A 14,934-nucleotide genomic window follows, 5' to 3' on the forward strand; every position below is an offset into this window, starting at 1 on the left:
CGGATGTACTTTTAGTTTCACATGTGGGCTGGCTTGGTATGTGTGAACAAGTTGTGTACTTCGTCTAAATGCACTTCCAGGACTTTACCACAACTCAGTACTGTCACAGTTGATAATAAAGACAACAGGAACTGGAACCAAATGCAGACGGTAGTGGAGGCAGGAGAATTATATGAGTCATTTGTTAACTCTAACTAAAGTGAGTCCGGCAGGCAGGTAACCAGAAAATCCAAAGACCAGACACTAGGGGAAAGAAATCAACTCACTGGGAAAACTTGGTTCTATGAATACTAAACACGCAAAACTAAACACAAGGGAAACGACGGGAATGCTACATGGATGTATGAAGTCAAACTGGCCAAGAACAAAGGAACTGGGCTGGTATATGTATTGAATTACTAATTAGGCAAGTGAGAGCAGGAGTTGAGGTGACTACTGGGTGCTTTTCATTATGCTAATATGTCTCGATTTATTTCCTCGCCTCCTCTCCTCGCGTTTTAGTCCCGCCCACGGGAGATGCGAGCGGAGGAGGTGAGGAAGCGAGGCGAGGTGAGAGGAGTTGAGGCAAAAAGGCCTCTAACAAAACAAAACTTTCTTGCCTCGGAGCCGTCATTTCACATAGATGTCAATTAAATTTGACCTGTGGCACAGTTGTCCATTGATTTATTGTGCCGCTGTATTTTGTCATCTCATTATCAGAAGAGCATAACGATGTTCATGAAAACTATATATATATATATATATATATATATATATATATATATATATATGTGATTGGGTGATATACAGTATATCATAGTCAGACACCTGTCTATCTACATGACAACGTGTAATACAGCAAGTTAGAGCTGAAAGCAATTTTCTTATTAATAAAATAAAAAGCTCTATGCATGTAAACGTCACGATTATAGCAGTTGCATTGGCTTTAGCGTAAATTGAATGATAAAAACTCAAGTAATATCAAAGTGAATGCGATTTAGAACAGCACCTTACAAGGTGAAATGAGGGACGGTGAATAACAATATAAAACAGGAAACACTAAACATGAATAATATGAATAAAGAACAATGTAACCTCAGGAGCAGGGTGCATTATAACAAGTACAGGGCACGCTCTCGCACTTACTCACGCACCTTTAGTAGAACAATCTTTTGTGGACGTTATAATCGCCTAACTCCACCGAGCATGTCATGGTAATTAAAGGGCACTGCTCTGAAGGACAGGATCTTCCCACCAGTAGTGTGCATGTGTGTGTCTGCATGCACATGTTCTCGCTGCAGCAGAGAACCAAAGCTAAAATAAAGAGGGATTGCAATGCTCATTATGAGCCAAGTGATATTTTCAAGTGGTAACAGTTTTTTCCGCTATTGAAACACAACAGGGGAGTATTTTAAAATTTGAATGAGCTTTACAGATCAGCAAAATATGAAAGCTGCCTTTAGTGTGGGTGTTAAAAAAAAAAAAGCTTGGGATGTTTTATAGGCTGAAGAGGAGTCGGCTGAGGTGCAAACTTGGCTTTGGCCTCTATGCCCGATCTGAATGCTTTCCAAAAAGCACATAAATAAAATTATGAAAATATCTTTCCTTATAATTGTCAGGCAATTATGCATTTTGTACAGATGCCAACAGCTGGATTGTCAAAACATTTTATTTGGAGGTAAAAGGGAAGGTGAGCACAGCCAAACATGTTGGTAAAAGTCCTTCATTGCATTGAGCTGGTCTGTTAAATATCATGGGTGTTAACAATGGACAGTTTGGATTACAGTTGGACCATTCATCTGAGGTCTCTTTTCCACATATTTGGCTAACCTGGGTTTTTGTTTAAAACCTGACTGCTGCTATTGTGCCTTGCCCCGTCTGATTTATTTTTAGTCATGCCGGTGGCACGGATCTATAGCGATGGAAATGTCGGTCGGTTAGTCCACCACTTTTGTCCACGACTATTGGATGGATTGCCATGAAGTTTTGTACAGAGGCTGAATCTCAATGACTTTGGTGACCCCCAGACTTTTCATCCAGAGCCAGCAGCCGGTTTGCAATTCTTTTTCTCTTAAATTAAGTCGACATGAGTTCAACACTTTTGTTTCTTTTCAAAATAGATTTTGACAATTTTTTGGTAGAGATATGATGCCCAGAGGATCAATCCTAATGTGGTTGGCAATCCCCTGAATTCACCTCTAGTGTCAGCAGCAGGCTCACAATTTTGCTTCAAAATCAAATCTCTTGACAACTATTGGATGAATTGTTGTGAAATTTGATACAGGCATATGTGTTCCCCTCAGGATGAATTCTAATTAATTTGGTGACCAGATCAAAATTGTAATTTGTCAAGAACTTTGAAAAAAAGAAATGTATCTATACAGCTTTTCAACCTATAGCTTTGTTCACATTTTGGCAAATTGGTATTAAAAGTAGTACTTTAATGCTGAAGAAAATGGATGATGATTGTTCTCAGGCAAGCTATGAAGCATCATCATTTTCTATTATTTCTAAGTGGTTTTAAAGTCATTCATTCACAATGGACATCAGTGATAATGATATCAACAGTGTATGAATATCAATGTGTTTAACTGTAACTTTGATATTTTTAAAATGACATGCGGAGCGATGAGTTAAATTACGGAGGAGCACAGTGAATATTTCATTCCCCATTGTAGCGTTAATCCCGTCCAAATAGGGGATAAGAGTCTGATTAAAAAATATATAATATAAATCAAGACCAAAATTCTGATGAGTGGAAGTCATCTTTAAATTTACTAACAGGACTTTTGTGGCTTTGAACAAGGTGTAGAATAAGATTTATAAGTGGATGTGTGTGGAATATTCCTTGAGATCTACCATAATATCATGTGTTCATCATGCGTTGCATTGTCATGCAGGGTCACAGGCTAAACGCATGTATCTCAGATAATTGAAGATAATTCCTGAATATCATCATACATTATTGATAATATGAGAAGTTAAAATAATAATAGAATGTGTTCTTTTATTTATCTCAGTTTTCGTAGACCAGGAATATAAATCACACAAAGAATTTAAGTTTTAAGAACCTACATTAACAAGGTCAAAGATTAACATCCGATTAATAGTCCTGCAATTAATAATAGACATCACAGACTGTTGAATTACAAAAAGAAAACATGTCTGGTCTAGTAGACAACAAAACAATGTAGTTTTGTATGCTGCTCACTGCTCCCTGAAGCACCACAACCACTGCCAGACACATACAAAAAGGAACAGTTGCTCTCTGGAATAGCAAAACCTAATGAACATAACAAAAACTACTAAAAATGTTTTCCAAATCTATTACACATAAGTGTGATTGAATTTGCTAAAAGATAGGTTTGCAATCACAGACCTAAACTCCAAATGTGTAGTATTTTCTGACACAGTGGGTCTTAGATTCCACACAGAAGTAAACACAAGCAGGTTTCTCATCCGTCGATAAGTGTATTTTGTCGGCTTAAATCACGACTGTCTCCAGCAGATGTTATCAGTACCAGATAATGCCAGCACTGAAACTAAAACAGAGTTGGTTGAAAACCCCTTTTTTCCAGAGAATGCTTTTTAATGTCTCCAGTTGATTAGTTTTAAAAAAAACAAGAAGCATGTAAAGAGATCTGAATGTGGGCTACATACACGTGATGCTAAAGACACTGAGGCTAAAGCTCTGTGTATCCCAGCTGGTGAGGTGCAGCATGTCAGAGCGGAGACAGCGAGGCCCTGTTTGTAGTTGTGTTCCTGGAAATCTGGGCACAGATTGTAGAAATACTGGTCATCCCAGACCGACAGCAAACATCCGTGCCATCAAGAAAATTCCATGGCAGGTGCTCACCGCTACCGGCTATCAGGAGAAGAAATTGGATTTGGTCTGCTCAGTTTGCGATTTCATTTTTTCCATTTCTAATTTAATTTCTAGTTATTTCTGTTGTTTCAGATTATCATGCTCCAATTAGAGTATTAACAATTATGTTTTGTTGTTCAAAGCTCAATGCTGCACTTGACAATTTAATTGCTTCCTCCTTTTTAAGCTTCCAAAGATTTGCTTTCAAAATGACTTGAAATATTTTCATTCAAATCATCAATCTCAATATCATAATGCTCAGCTATTCTCCAAAACTGGTCCTCACAGATTGAGAAAGGGATCAGATGGAGAACTCATCCACCACAGAAGCCATTATCCAAATCTTATTTTCAGAGCTACCGATTGGGTAAACACCAAAGCTGTGGAGGGTACTGATCAGCGAAGAAAGCAAGCAGGCTGGTCGTTACCCACTGCCACAGAGATGTTTCTGAGCTTAGCTCTTACTACATTCATCCCCAGGCTTCGAGTTCCCCGCCCTAAAGCATACCACGCTTTATCTTTTATTCTCAAAATCAAAATCTCTGAAACTATCACAAACAAATTGCTACATTATTTCGGCTTACAACTACCAAGAGCCTACTTCAAATGCAAACAGGACGAGCCCTTATTTTATCACAGCTCATTTTTATCACAGCCCAGGCTCAGTGAGCTAGACAAAGAGGGACAAGTTACAACGCTCAAGTTATAGGGAATTCAAACACCATTTTATTTGAAACTAAGACAAAAACATGATAAATGAATCTGTAGTTTGTAGATCAATTGTGTTTGCAATGCTGAATGTATGTGTGGTGTTGTGAAGGAAAATCAAATGAAAAAGGGTAGATGATGAGAGAGCAAGAGAGACAACATGAGGAGCCCAGCCTGCCCAGGTGCAAGACATCAAGTAAGATGGCTCCGCCCATCTTTACCTGCAGAGAGGGAAAAAACACAGAAGGGGGATTGCTGACGGGGCAGATGTTAAGAGGGTTTACTGAGTGTTGATTAAATTGCATGATCAACTCTGTGAAAAGCAATATTGATTGCTATCCCAGTGGTGAGCCAAGAACATATATCGGCAAGCAATCACATTTGTAATACAACTTTGACTCATTTTGTCCATTTTATGTGGAACACATTTAGTATAATTAACGGCTATTTGAGTCGCCGTAATCAGTGGCTCTCAGCGTAAATCAGCTCCCGGACAGTTTTGTGTTTTTCCAGTCAATCTCTTTTGACAAACCTTTCTCTCCAAGGACCAGCATCCCGTGGAGTCGGTGTAATGGACAGAGAAAGGCAGAGAGAGAGAGAGAGAGAGAGAGAGAGAAAGAAGATGGTGACCTCCTCGAGGGGGCATCCTGACATCATCCACAGTGGCGGTGGAGACATGGCGCTGTCACAACACACAGCGGCTAGGGGTGGGGGGTGGGGGGGGGGGGGGGGGGGGGGTGAGGGTGTGCTTGCTCTGTGTCACCTGCCCTAACACGCTGGGGGATGACCCAAGCTGGAGCAATGACTGTGACAGTAATGGGACAGGTCTTCTGGGTGGTGGTGGTGGGGGGGGGGGGGGGGTTGTGGGAGGGTGGTTTGTTGATCAGAGAGACAAGGGATACGAGTAGACAGGACGGCTGTGTCAGTATGGATGGATACAGCATTGTATGGATATTTGAAGTAAAACAGTTCAAACCTGTCAAGTAAAAAGCTTTTCTTTTTTTTGTCGCATTTTTAAACATTAGCGTATCATTCTGGAATTAATAGTGCTAGTTTTGTAAAGAAATAAACAGACTTATGTCAAGAGAATGCCTCTATTTATTGTTATCCATAGTGTACCTCACATAATACCATATTTACCATGAACGTCTTTTGGACCTTTGCCTTCTGCTCCATCTTTGTAGTTTGAAGCAGAAGCTTGCAGTGGTGAGGGTCTTATATTTCTCTTAGATATCTTGAAATTGAAAATCTCAGTAAGCTTCAGTTACCAAGTAAAAAGCCCTCGTTTCTTTGATTTCCCATGCAGATAATAAACTTGTTCCCCCAGTTTTATTTCACACATTTCTAATGAGACTCATTTAGTAGCTTCAGTATAACAAGAATATGCATGTGCATGCTCAGCCAATCAGTCTGAGCCCATTTAATCTTTTGGGGTTCTGCCCTATGAAGAGACTCCTCTTTGCATCGAGGACTGCCAGCAGGCATTGCGCAGACTATCAGGGGAGCAGAGGTGTAATCCACCATTTCAAGATAAACAGCAGAATGGTGCTGTCCACAAGCAGTGTGGGGAAAGAGGTGTTGATCCAGTGATTTGCTCATTTGCTTCAGTTGTCTCGTTCCGACAACGTCTGCACTTCCAGGAGGGGTATGGATAAAGGTTTCTTTCTGGCCAGACTCACCTGAAATGTTATTTGGTATAGGAAGGAAACATCCAGTGATACATTCCTCGGTGGGAGTTGCTTTTCATTCTTTGGGCCCTGGGAACACTTGTGAAGCCACATTTTCAGGCAGGCCTCTCTTAAACTGTTGTCACTAAGTCTGCCCTGCAGCCTCACAGGAGATTGTTTCTTTTGCATTTTTCAGTTCACTCCAGATATCTTCTCCCCAAAAAAAAAGAGCTCTGAATCACAAACCTTTCAGGCACAATCTGCACTTCCCCAGCAAAACTCTTTAAGAATTAATTTAGGAAAAGTGATCTTCGCACATCTGTGTTTAGACAGGTGCATGGGAGAATAAGTAATGACACCAAGAAGGTTGCCTGACCGAAACGAAGACATTCAATAAATTGAATGTGTTGACAGTGTGCGGGGGCTGAATTTATTAATTAGGGTCAAGAATGAATCAGGCAGATGTCTTCTGGCTTCCTCCACATAACAAGAAGAGCAAGGAGAGGTTGCAATGTTCTTGTCTCTCTCATACGGTTTATTGGCATGTGTTATGAATGCTAAGTGGAGGCACATGCAATAGAATAGAAAAGCGTCTGATCACAAGCCTGCATCATGTCAGGAATAGACCCTTCCTTAGCTATTTGAGATTATTCCAAACAGCTTTGTACAGCTTTGAGCATCCATGATTATCCTGTTTGTTCTTCCTGTTTTGGGCATGTTGGGTCTTATACAAGTGTATACACTAACATGCAGGATCTTTCACAGCTGTTATTCCAAACCCATGAGTAGTTTTATAAAAAATGTGGGGATATGAAACGTTTTCAAAACCCAGCGCGGTTAAAGAAACCCAAGCACGTAGATCCACCTGAATATGGTAACAGGGATTTGTTTCAGTCATACTGTGGTGCAGTTTGTGTCCCCTACTCCTATAGGAGGAAATTGTATTTGTGCTTGTCACATTTAAAACATTAGTGGCATCTTTGAACTATTAGTCAGAAAATGATGAATGATTTGATGATTTGATACTGAAGAAAACTGCTCTGAAGTGTTTTCTATCTAATTTCTATCATGTGGATCTATGGATGTTTTTCGCAATGGACAGCGGAGATAATGATATCCTGTGGAAGTGTAACTTGATGATATGAAATTAATAAACAAGATAAAATGCTGCACAAATGTGTAGGGAGAGAATAACATTCAGGTCCAACATAATGTAATGATGGAGGGTATAGTGAACGTGTTTAGTCTGAACTTCTTTGCAGCTAGCACACATTTGAATTACTGTGTGACTCTGCCTGTGCATTTAACCTTTGTCAACTATCACTGTCTCCTGGCACAGTGGTGACCACCTGCAACAGGAAAATGAGAAACGAACAAACACCGTTCTCCTTGACAAAAGTACTGTGTATGTCACATGCGAAAGTAAAAGCAAATGTTAATATTTGGTCACCTGAGTCATTACTTACGTGACTCTTTTGTCCCTTGCTAGTGATGCAGGTTGTTAGTTACTCGGTGTGGGTCGAGTCCAGGCGGCAACCTCCAGGTTCAAGTAACTTAAAACTTGCATTATCGTTACTGACCAGCAGGGGGCGACTCCTCCGGTTGCAAAAATAAGTCTGATTGTATTGAGGTCTATGAGAAAATAACCCTACTTCTCACATGATTTATTACCTCAGTAAACATTGTAAACATGCGTTTATGGTCTCAATCGCTAGTGTTATGTCTTCTTCAATACAGCATGATGTTCATTTAGTAAAGTATGGTTCAGTTTAGAGGGAAATTTTGCCGAATTCGAGGCTTCAAAACGGCAGTACAAAAACCAATGGCTGAAGTCACGATGACTACGTCCACTTCTTATATACAGTCTATGGGCGAGTCGCTAGCGAGTCAACCAGACTCTTTTTCTAAACCTAGGGAGAATATTTTGACACGCCGTCCCGACATGTTGAAAACTAAAGCTAGAGGTGTACCTAGTGCGTTAATCCTAGATGCCAAGGAACTCCGACCATGCCTCAGTATTTGTCGAGTTGGGAGTATGAATGTGTTGGATTGCGCATGTGCACGGTGAAAATGGCAGTTGCCACTAGAAAGACTGGCATTTCGTGTCCCTGCACACCACACCGGCAGATTGCATTTAGTGACTATTTCACAAACTGCCTTGAGACTGTGTCGTGTGATCAGCGTGCTGAAGTAGGAGGGTGGTGAAGGGAGCCCTATAAAGAACAAGTGATCATAGAACTATAGAGGTGACATCATTACTTAGACTCACCAAAAGGCTGCTGGTATTTTAAATGTGAAATCTGTTGCTCGGCACAGATCGTCTGGAATAGCTTGTTTTAAGTAAGGCTATTGTCACCCATCTCAGCAGCTTTACTTGGATGCTGCCTTTCTTCATCACAGATGATGTGGCTGCTTAGTTTTAATAGGGGAGATGAGATCCTCTGCTTCTCTGTCTGCTTAACATTTTTCCTCTCTCTCTCTCTCTTCCTCCCTCAGTTTGACAGAAAAAAAAGCAATAAAACGATGGAGCATCAGCATTCTCTAGAGGCCAATGAAGAGCATAACATTCTTTGTAAACACATTCATCTTTCTCTCTGTCTGATATTTCTCCTGTCTGCTTCCTTTCTGTGCAAAATCGCATAATACTGAGTGTATAATCCAGCCTTGTGCAGCCTTTACTATTTTGAGCATGGTACTATCTGACTGGTATGATGTAACAAGAGGAGCCAAATGAGAAAACATGTTTTGTGGCTTGTTAGGAAGTGAGATTGTCTGACACACCCTAACTGAACTATTCCATTTCTGCTTTTGTGCCTTTTGTTTAGTTTCTTTCATTGTAAACCTAACCATTTCTGACATTGTTCTGTTTTCATATTTTCACATATTCCTGTTCTAAAGTGGTGCACATGTATACCTGTGGTTTGCCCGTTTGCTTCCTCTTATTGTGTGTGTTGCAGTCATGGCATAGGCATTCCACAAGTGGGTTTGTCAGCATATCACAAAAAATTAAATAAATTAAAAAAACACCACAACAGGTCTGTATGTCCCTCCCTCCTGTGGAATGTGTGGGATAGTTTGCAATGAAGACACATCTATTATCTATTTCCTACCGGGATTAGCTGGCTTAGCTTGTCAGCTGATTGTTCATTTTGATTACACACTGTGTTTGTGTGTGTGTGTGTAAGGGCTAAGAAGACTTTGGGATCTGAATATGATCCCATAGGGGATTTTGGGTGTTTTTTTATTTGTATTTGTTTGCTGACATCATTGTTTGCCCATTCTACGTTTTCTTTTAAAAAGTACTCGCTGTAATTCCCCCTGTGTTTTCTTTCACTTTTTATTCCAAAGTACTGTTTTGATATTTATCAGTTTCATTTTGAGAAGGCTTAGAAGTAGTTCTTTCTTCTCCCGTGTCCAGCTAACTGTCTGTCACACTGTTTCTCTTTCCTTTCTCTGACGTTACATATTTCCCTACTGTGTCCCTGAACTCCCTCCCCCCCTCACGACAGGTATGCTCATGCAAAACAATTCCAGCTTGAAACCGCCAGTGTGTAAATCTATGTTGGTGTTTGTGTGCAATGCTCCACCCACCCTTCCATCCCTCCCATTTATGACACTTCCAGCAGGTTTACACCTCAAAGTCAACTCCCTTCAAAATATCCAGGTGAGACCGTGTCAGTTAGCATCGACACAAGGTCACGGGCAGGGAGCTTCTCTGTTACACTGCTTCCCCTGTGTCTAAGGTAAGGGGCTCCGTCTTTATTTATAACAAGTGTTAGATCAAGAAAATACATGTGATGCAGATTCATTTCAGTTTGATATCTGATGTATAGAAAGAACTCAAGGGGACAAAAGATAGTGGAAGAAACAGGGACACTAAAAGGGCAAGGCTATTGTTCATTCTGTTCCTTTTCTATTATACGAGTGAAGATCTTGTATGTCAAAAAAAAGAAGAAAAAAGCGCAGCCTGGTGCGCACAAAAGAGTGAGATTTGTAAAGACAGATAACTGGAAGCTCTGCGAATAAAACTACACACGTATCGCTTGTGCTTTACTCCTCTGGCTGATATGCGTTACCTTGAAAAATTGAACAAGGTCAGGATGAAGGTATTAAGTCGAGACGTGCGAATGACAGGAAAAGAAAGAAAAGCAGAGATGGGAAGAAGAAAGGCTCGCAAGAGAACGTCAACCCCACCTTGGTAGCCTGGAAGCGTTGACTCATACAGACAATGTAGACTTGGTGGATGGAAAAGCAGCTCAACCTGTAGAACAAGTAACAGCTACGGATCTATCACTGGGTCAGTCAAGGTGGTTACACATTGGTCAAGACAAAGCTGTAGACATGGAGATCTGCACTGAGGATGAAGACAATTTAAGTATAAATTGTAACGAGGTATGTTCTAACTACCCCGGCCTATAACACTGCATCTGTTTCTGTGATGCTGAGCATGTTTATGGTCATTTTCCCATGAGAAGCACAACTCTTGTACACTGTGTTAGACTCTTAATGAAGGCACTAGAGCTGTATTTGCATCGCACCGGGAAGGAATATTGGAATCAAATGCATCACAGAACCCGAGGTTATTTCTCAGTTGAGAAAGCATGATACGTCTCGTCTGTCACGGCAAAAGAGAAAGACAAACACCCGGCAAAGAGATAGACGAGGCTGGCTGCTGTCGGTAGCGAAGGCTACATTGCAATCTAGAGCAAATAGGAAAACAAATTGTGGTCGAGCTTTGCCATCGCCCTGAGACAAGATATACTGTTTTCTGTGGGGTTTTCGTTCTTTTTTTTTTACCATCCGGGGCTGAATGTCACCTCAAAGTTTGTGTACGCTGGAGTGTGTATTTTGCATGAGATTGGGAGAAAACTCACACTGATAAATCACATGTTCTTAATAACACCTCTGGTTGTATTCTCCACTTAGAACATCAGCAGTGACGGAATGTATCTGGCTTTCAGTATATTCAGTTATGTTGTGACTGTGAAGGCATTCATTGAGTCAAGTCTTTTCATGCTGTGTAATTTAACAGTCAGGACTTCTGGATAAGAGAGGAAATAGCAACTGATTTGACAGCTATATGTCTACAGTGATGCCAGAAATGCAGAAGGAAAGTGTTTCTGAATTCAAATACTATGGATTCGACGAGACAGTATTGAAATGGAACAGTGGACATGGAGGCTGTTATCCAACTTTTTCTTCTGTCACACCATGTCATTCTGTGACAGAAGCATTTTTTTTTTTTTGTTGCTGAAAATAAAATCCTAAAGAAATCGTATCTCTTCTGTGGCGTAACAGACCTTCCTTGTGTTTACAATCAAATATGTAATTCAAAGATGTTTGCACCCTTAAGTCATATTTTTAAAGCTACAACAAGGAAATTTCAATTTGTGTTGATTTGGCGGTCCTTGTAGACAAAGGTACTAGTGTTTCCAAGCACCAGATTCCTGTTAGAAAACGTCTTGTTTTACTGCAGCAGGGTCTGACATTCTGCCCTGCTCAGTCCTGGTTCTGGTTCTTCCATGCCTTTTTTCCCCTCCAGCGGGCCTAGCAATATGGCCTGGGTCTCCAGTAGGCTGCTCCAGAGGCTGCTGCCAGGCGTGGAGCTGCAGGTTGAGGGTGGTAGCGAAGTCGGTTCTGGGTCTGTCTGTGGTGGACTGCTTGCTGCTGGAGGCACGCCGGAGTTTTTGTTGAAACTGCATGGTTTTCTCCGATTTTGCATGGAGTCCGACCTGGTGGTACCAATGACAAGCATTAAGAATGACTAAATAGCCTATCTTCTCGCTGATGGTCTCGTTTGCATGTGTAGGTCATATAGAAGCACCAGAATTAAACTGAGACTGTTTCATAACCAGGTAAAAGTTGCTCACGGTGACTTTAAACACTCATTCTGCACATACAGTACATGTACACATACAGTACAGTACACACCTATATGCAAACACCACTTCATTGACACACCACCAAACCCCAGAGAGAGACACGTGAGTGGAGGAGGATACACATGCAAACAAAGCAATCTGAAAGCATACAAACACACACACAAAGAAACACAGAACTGGCTGTGCAGTTGATATATAACAGCTCCTCTTTAAAGTCTGCACACGATCAGACCATTAAATCCACATGGTGATATTTTAACCAAAATTCCCTCTGTGTCTCAGAGTGCGGGTCCCGTGGTACCATCAAGGCATGCTTAACATTCTTCAATGAAACGCTATCCCATAATAGTCCTTTGAAGAACCAAGACTGCAACGGGCACTTGGGGTTACAGAGATGGCTTTGGCGGCATGATCAGCCTCACTGTTCAAATAGCTGACTAATCGAGTTGAGAGTATTGGTTTGTCTCTTCAGCAAAGGGAGGCTCCGATGATGACTCACCCACTGATGTATAATGAGACGGTGCTTAAACGGCAGCTCTGTGTAAATATAGATCCGGTATGACTGGGAATATGTTTGTGAAACTTGTCCCTGGTTGTTTTGTTGCCTCACGACTGATCACAAACTTCAAAATTGCTTTTTTGTTTCCCCATCTTGCAGGGATGGGGAAATGACACCACATGAAAGATGTAATATATTTTTATGGTGTCACTATTATATAGTGTTACGAATATAGATAAACACATATTTAAGGAGTAGCCTTGTTCAATCTGAGAAAATAACCCTGATGATGCCGTAGAGTTATGTCGGCTTGGACTTGTAATAAAGATCTATAATAGAAAGTGTGCATTATAAACTGACATTAACCGTGTTTCCATTCATATACTTCAATGCACATTTTCTAGTGAAGCATTAGATAAGCAGGCAGAGAATAGCATAATTCGATTAAACTCCCTCAGTTGCAAAAAAACATTCCTATTGAGGGGATTTTTGTAAATAGAGTTTTTCACTTTTGAGTGCTTTTTTATCTACTTTGTCCTTCTTCCTTAACTCAGGTTTAGATCATCAAGAACCTCATCCCACCAATCCCACCTGGTGTCCTGAGGAGCTCTCAGCCTCCTCCGTCCCCTCATCCACCTCTAAGGCAGCAGTCATGAACTGGTCTGCTTTGGAGAGCCTCATCAGTGGGGTCAACAAGTACTCCACTGTGTTCGGCCGCGTGTGGCTCTCCATGGTCTTCGTCTTCCGGGTGATGGTGTTCGTGGTGGCGGCCCAGCGGGTGTGGGGCGACGAGAACAAGGACTTTGTCTGTAACACGGCCCAGCCGGGCTGCAACAACGTGTGCTACGACTACGTCTTCCCCATCTCCCACATCCGCCTGTGGGCCCTGCAGCTCATCTTCGTCACCTGCCCGTCGCTGATGGTGGTGGGGCACGTCAAGTATCGCGAGAAGAAGGACATGCAGTACACCACCTCGCACAAGGGCGCCCATTTGTACGCCCACCCCGGGAAGAAACGTGGGGGGCTGTGGTGGACGTACCTGGTAAGAACAGAGGAGACGAAAGTTTATTTTTGTAGTCTTGCTGGAGATGTTACACGTAAACAAATGACAGATACTGCAGTGCTTCGTCACTGAATAATCAGTGTGGAAATATCAGAAATAATTATCATGGCTATGTACAAAAGGCAGTAGAAAACATTTTCATAATTATAGATGATTTGTTGTCTCCCGGTTTAACCCTCATGAATCTTTTCATAGGTGAGTCTGATTTTCAAGGCCGGCTTTGATGCAGGCTTTCTCTACATCCTGCACCACGTCTACGCAGGCTACGACATGCCCCGCCTGTCCAAGTGCTCCCTGCCGCCGTGCCCCAACACAGTGGACTGCTACATATCACGGCCCACCGAGAAGAAGATCTTCACCATCTTCATGGTGGTCTCCTCTGCCCTCTGCATCTTAATGTGCATCTGTGAGATGGTTTACCTCATCTGCAAACGCGTCCAGAAACTCATCAAGAAGAAGACCGATGCAGACAGGAAACTGTTTGCCGAGAGTCACGAGATGTCGCCGCTGGCTAAACCCAGGTCAGAGTTCAGGTCCAAAACATCAGTCAGAATGGATCCTACGGCCTCCATCCAAAATCTCAGTAACACCAAGACAGAGGAGAAGCCATCTATGAAAGAGACAGAGAGAGAGATGCGCCGTATGCACAAGCTGGTGGAGCAGCATTTCTCCTCTGAGTAAATAAAACTATGAAATATTGGAGGACCCCATGTGGTGTAAATGCACTTTCTCTGAGACTACACACTGCCCCATATGTATAAAACAAGATAAAGCACAGATCCTTCAGTGAACGGCAGAAATCTCTTGAAGGTTTTTTTTGTTCTCAGACATGCAATGTGAAGAAAATGCTCTTTATTGCTGAAGAGGTATTTTGAGTCCGGTTGGCATTTTGTGTTCTCATGCTAATACATCCGAATTGTTTATTAATGAAGGTATGATACAGGCATGGTAACAAAATTATACAAAAGATGTTTTTATACCCACTTAATTGATTACTCTTTGAAAGTGAAAGAAGACTCCAGATAATGTTATTTTTGTATTTATTGTTGTGATATATAAAGTTACTTCACTTTTTAAATATTTCTTTGTATGTGTCCTTTGTTCTTTTTAAAAAAAACATTTCAGAATTGTCATACATGAATCCCAACACACTTACACATAGTTCCAAGAACAATTTTACAGAAGCAGAAATACAGCTTAATTAAGAAAGAAAGGAGAACAAAGATGAACACAGATGCATGTAACAATAAACACATGATTGTATACAAGTA

The 14,934-nt window shown here is 41.3% G+C and overlaps 1 protein-coding gene across 1 annotated transcript; it reads left to right on the plus strand.

The window, feature by feature from the left end:
* Nucleotides 1-9,890: 9,890 nt before the first annotated feature.
* Nucleotides 9,891-14,743, plus strand: gjb9b (gap junction protein beta 9b). The gene is made up of 3 exons (XM_079176654.1): nucleotides 9,891-9,962; nucleotides 13,155-13,642; nucleotides 13,859-14,743. Exons 2-3 carry the CDS (start codon nucleotides 13,253-13,255, stop codon nucleotides 14,342-14,344), a joined length of 876 nt encoding a protein of 291 aa, XP_079032780.1. The 5' UTR covers nucleotides 9,891-9,962; nucleotides 13,155-13,252; the 3' UTR covers nucleotides 14,345-14,743.
* The last annotated feature ends 191 nt before the right edge of the window (nucleotides 14,744-14,934 follow it).

This window comes from Pholis gunnellus (genome assembly GCF_910591455.1).
Source record: "Pholis gunnellus genome assembly, chromosome: 16".
Taxonomy (NCBI): domain Eukaryota; kingdom Metazoa; phylum Chordata; class Actinopteri; order Perciformes; family Pholidae; genus Pholis; species Pholis gunnellus.

Excerpts from the sequence above, each read along its gene's own strand:
- gjb9b (XM_079176654.1), top strand. The coding sequence starts at position 13,253 with ATGAACTGGTCTGCTTTGGAGAGCCTCATCAGTGGGGTCAACAAGTAC. Across the intron at positions 13,643-13,858 it reads GGCTGTGGTGGACGTACCTG|GTGAGTCTGATTTTCAAGGC; the intron begins GTAAGAACAGAG and ends ATCTTTTCATAG.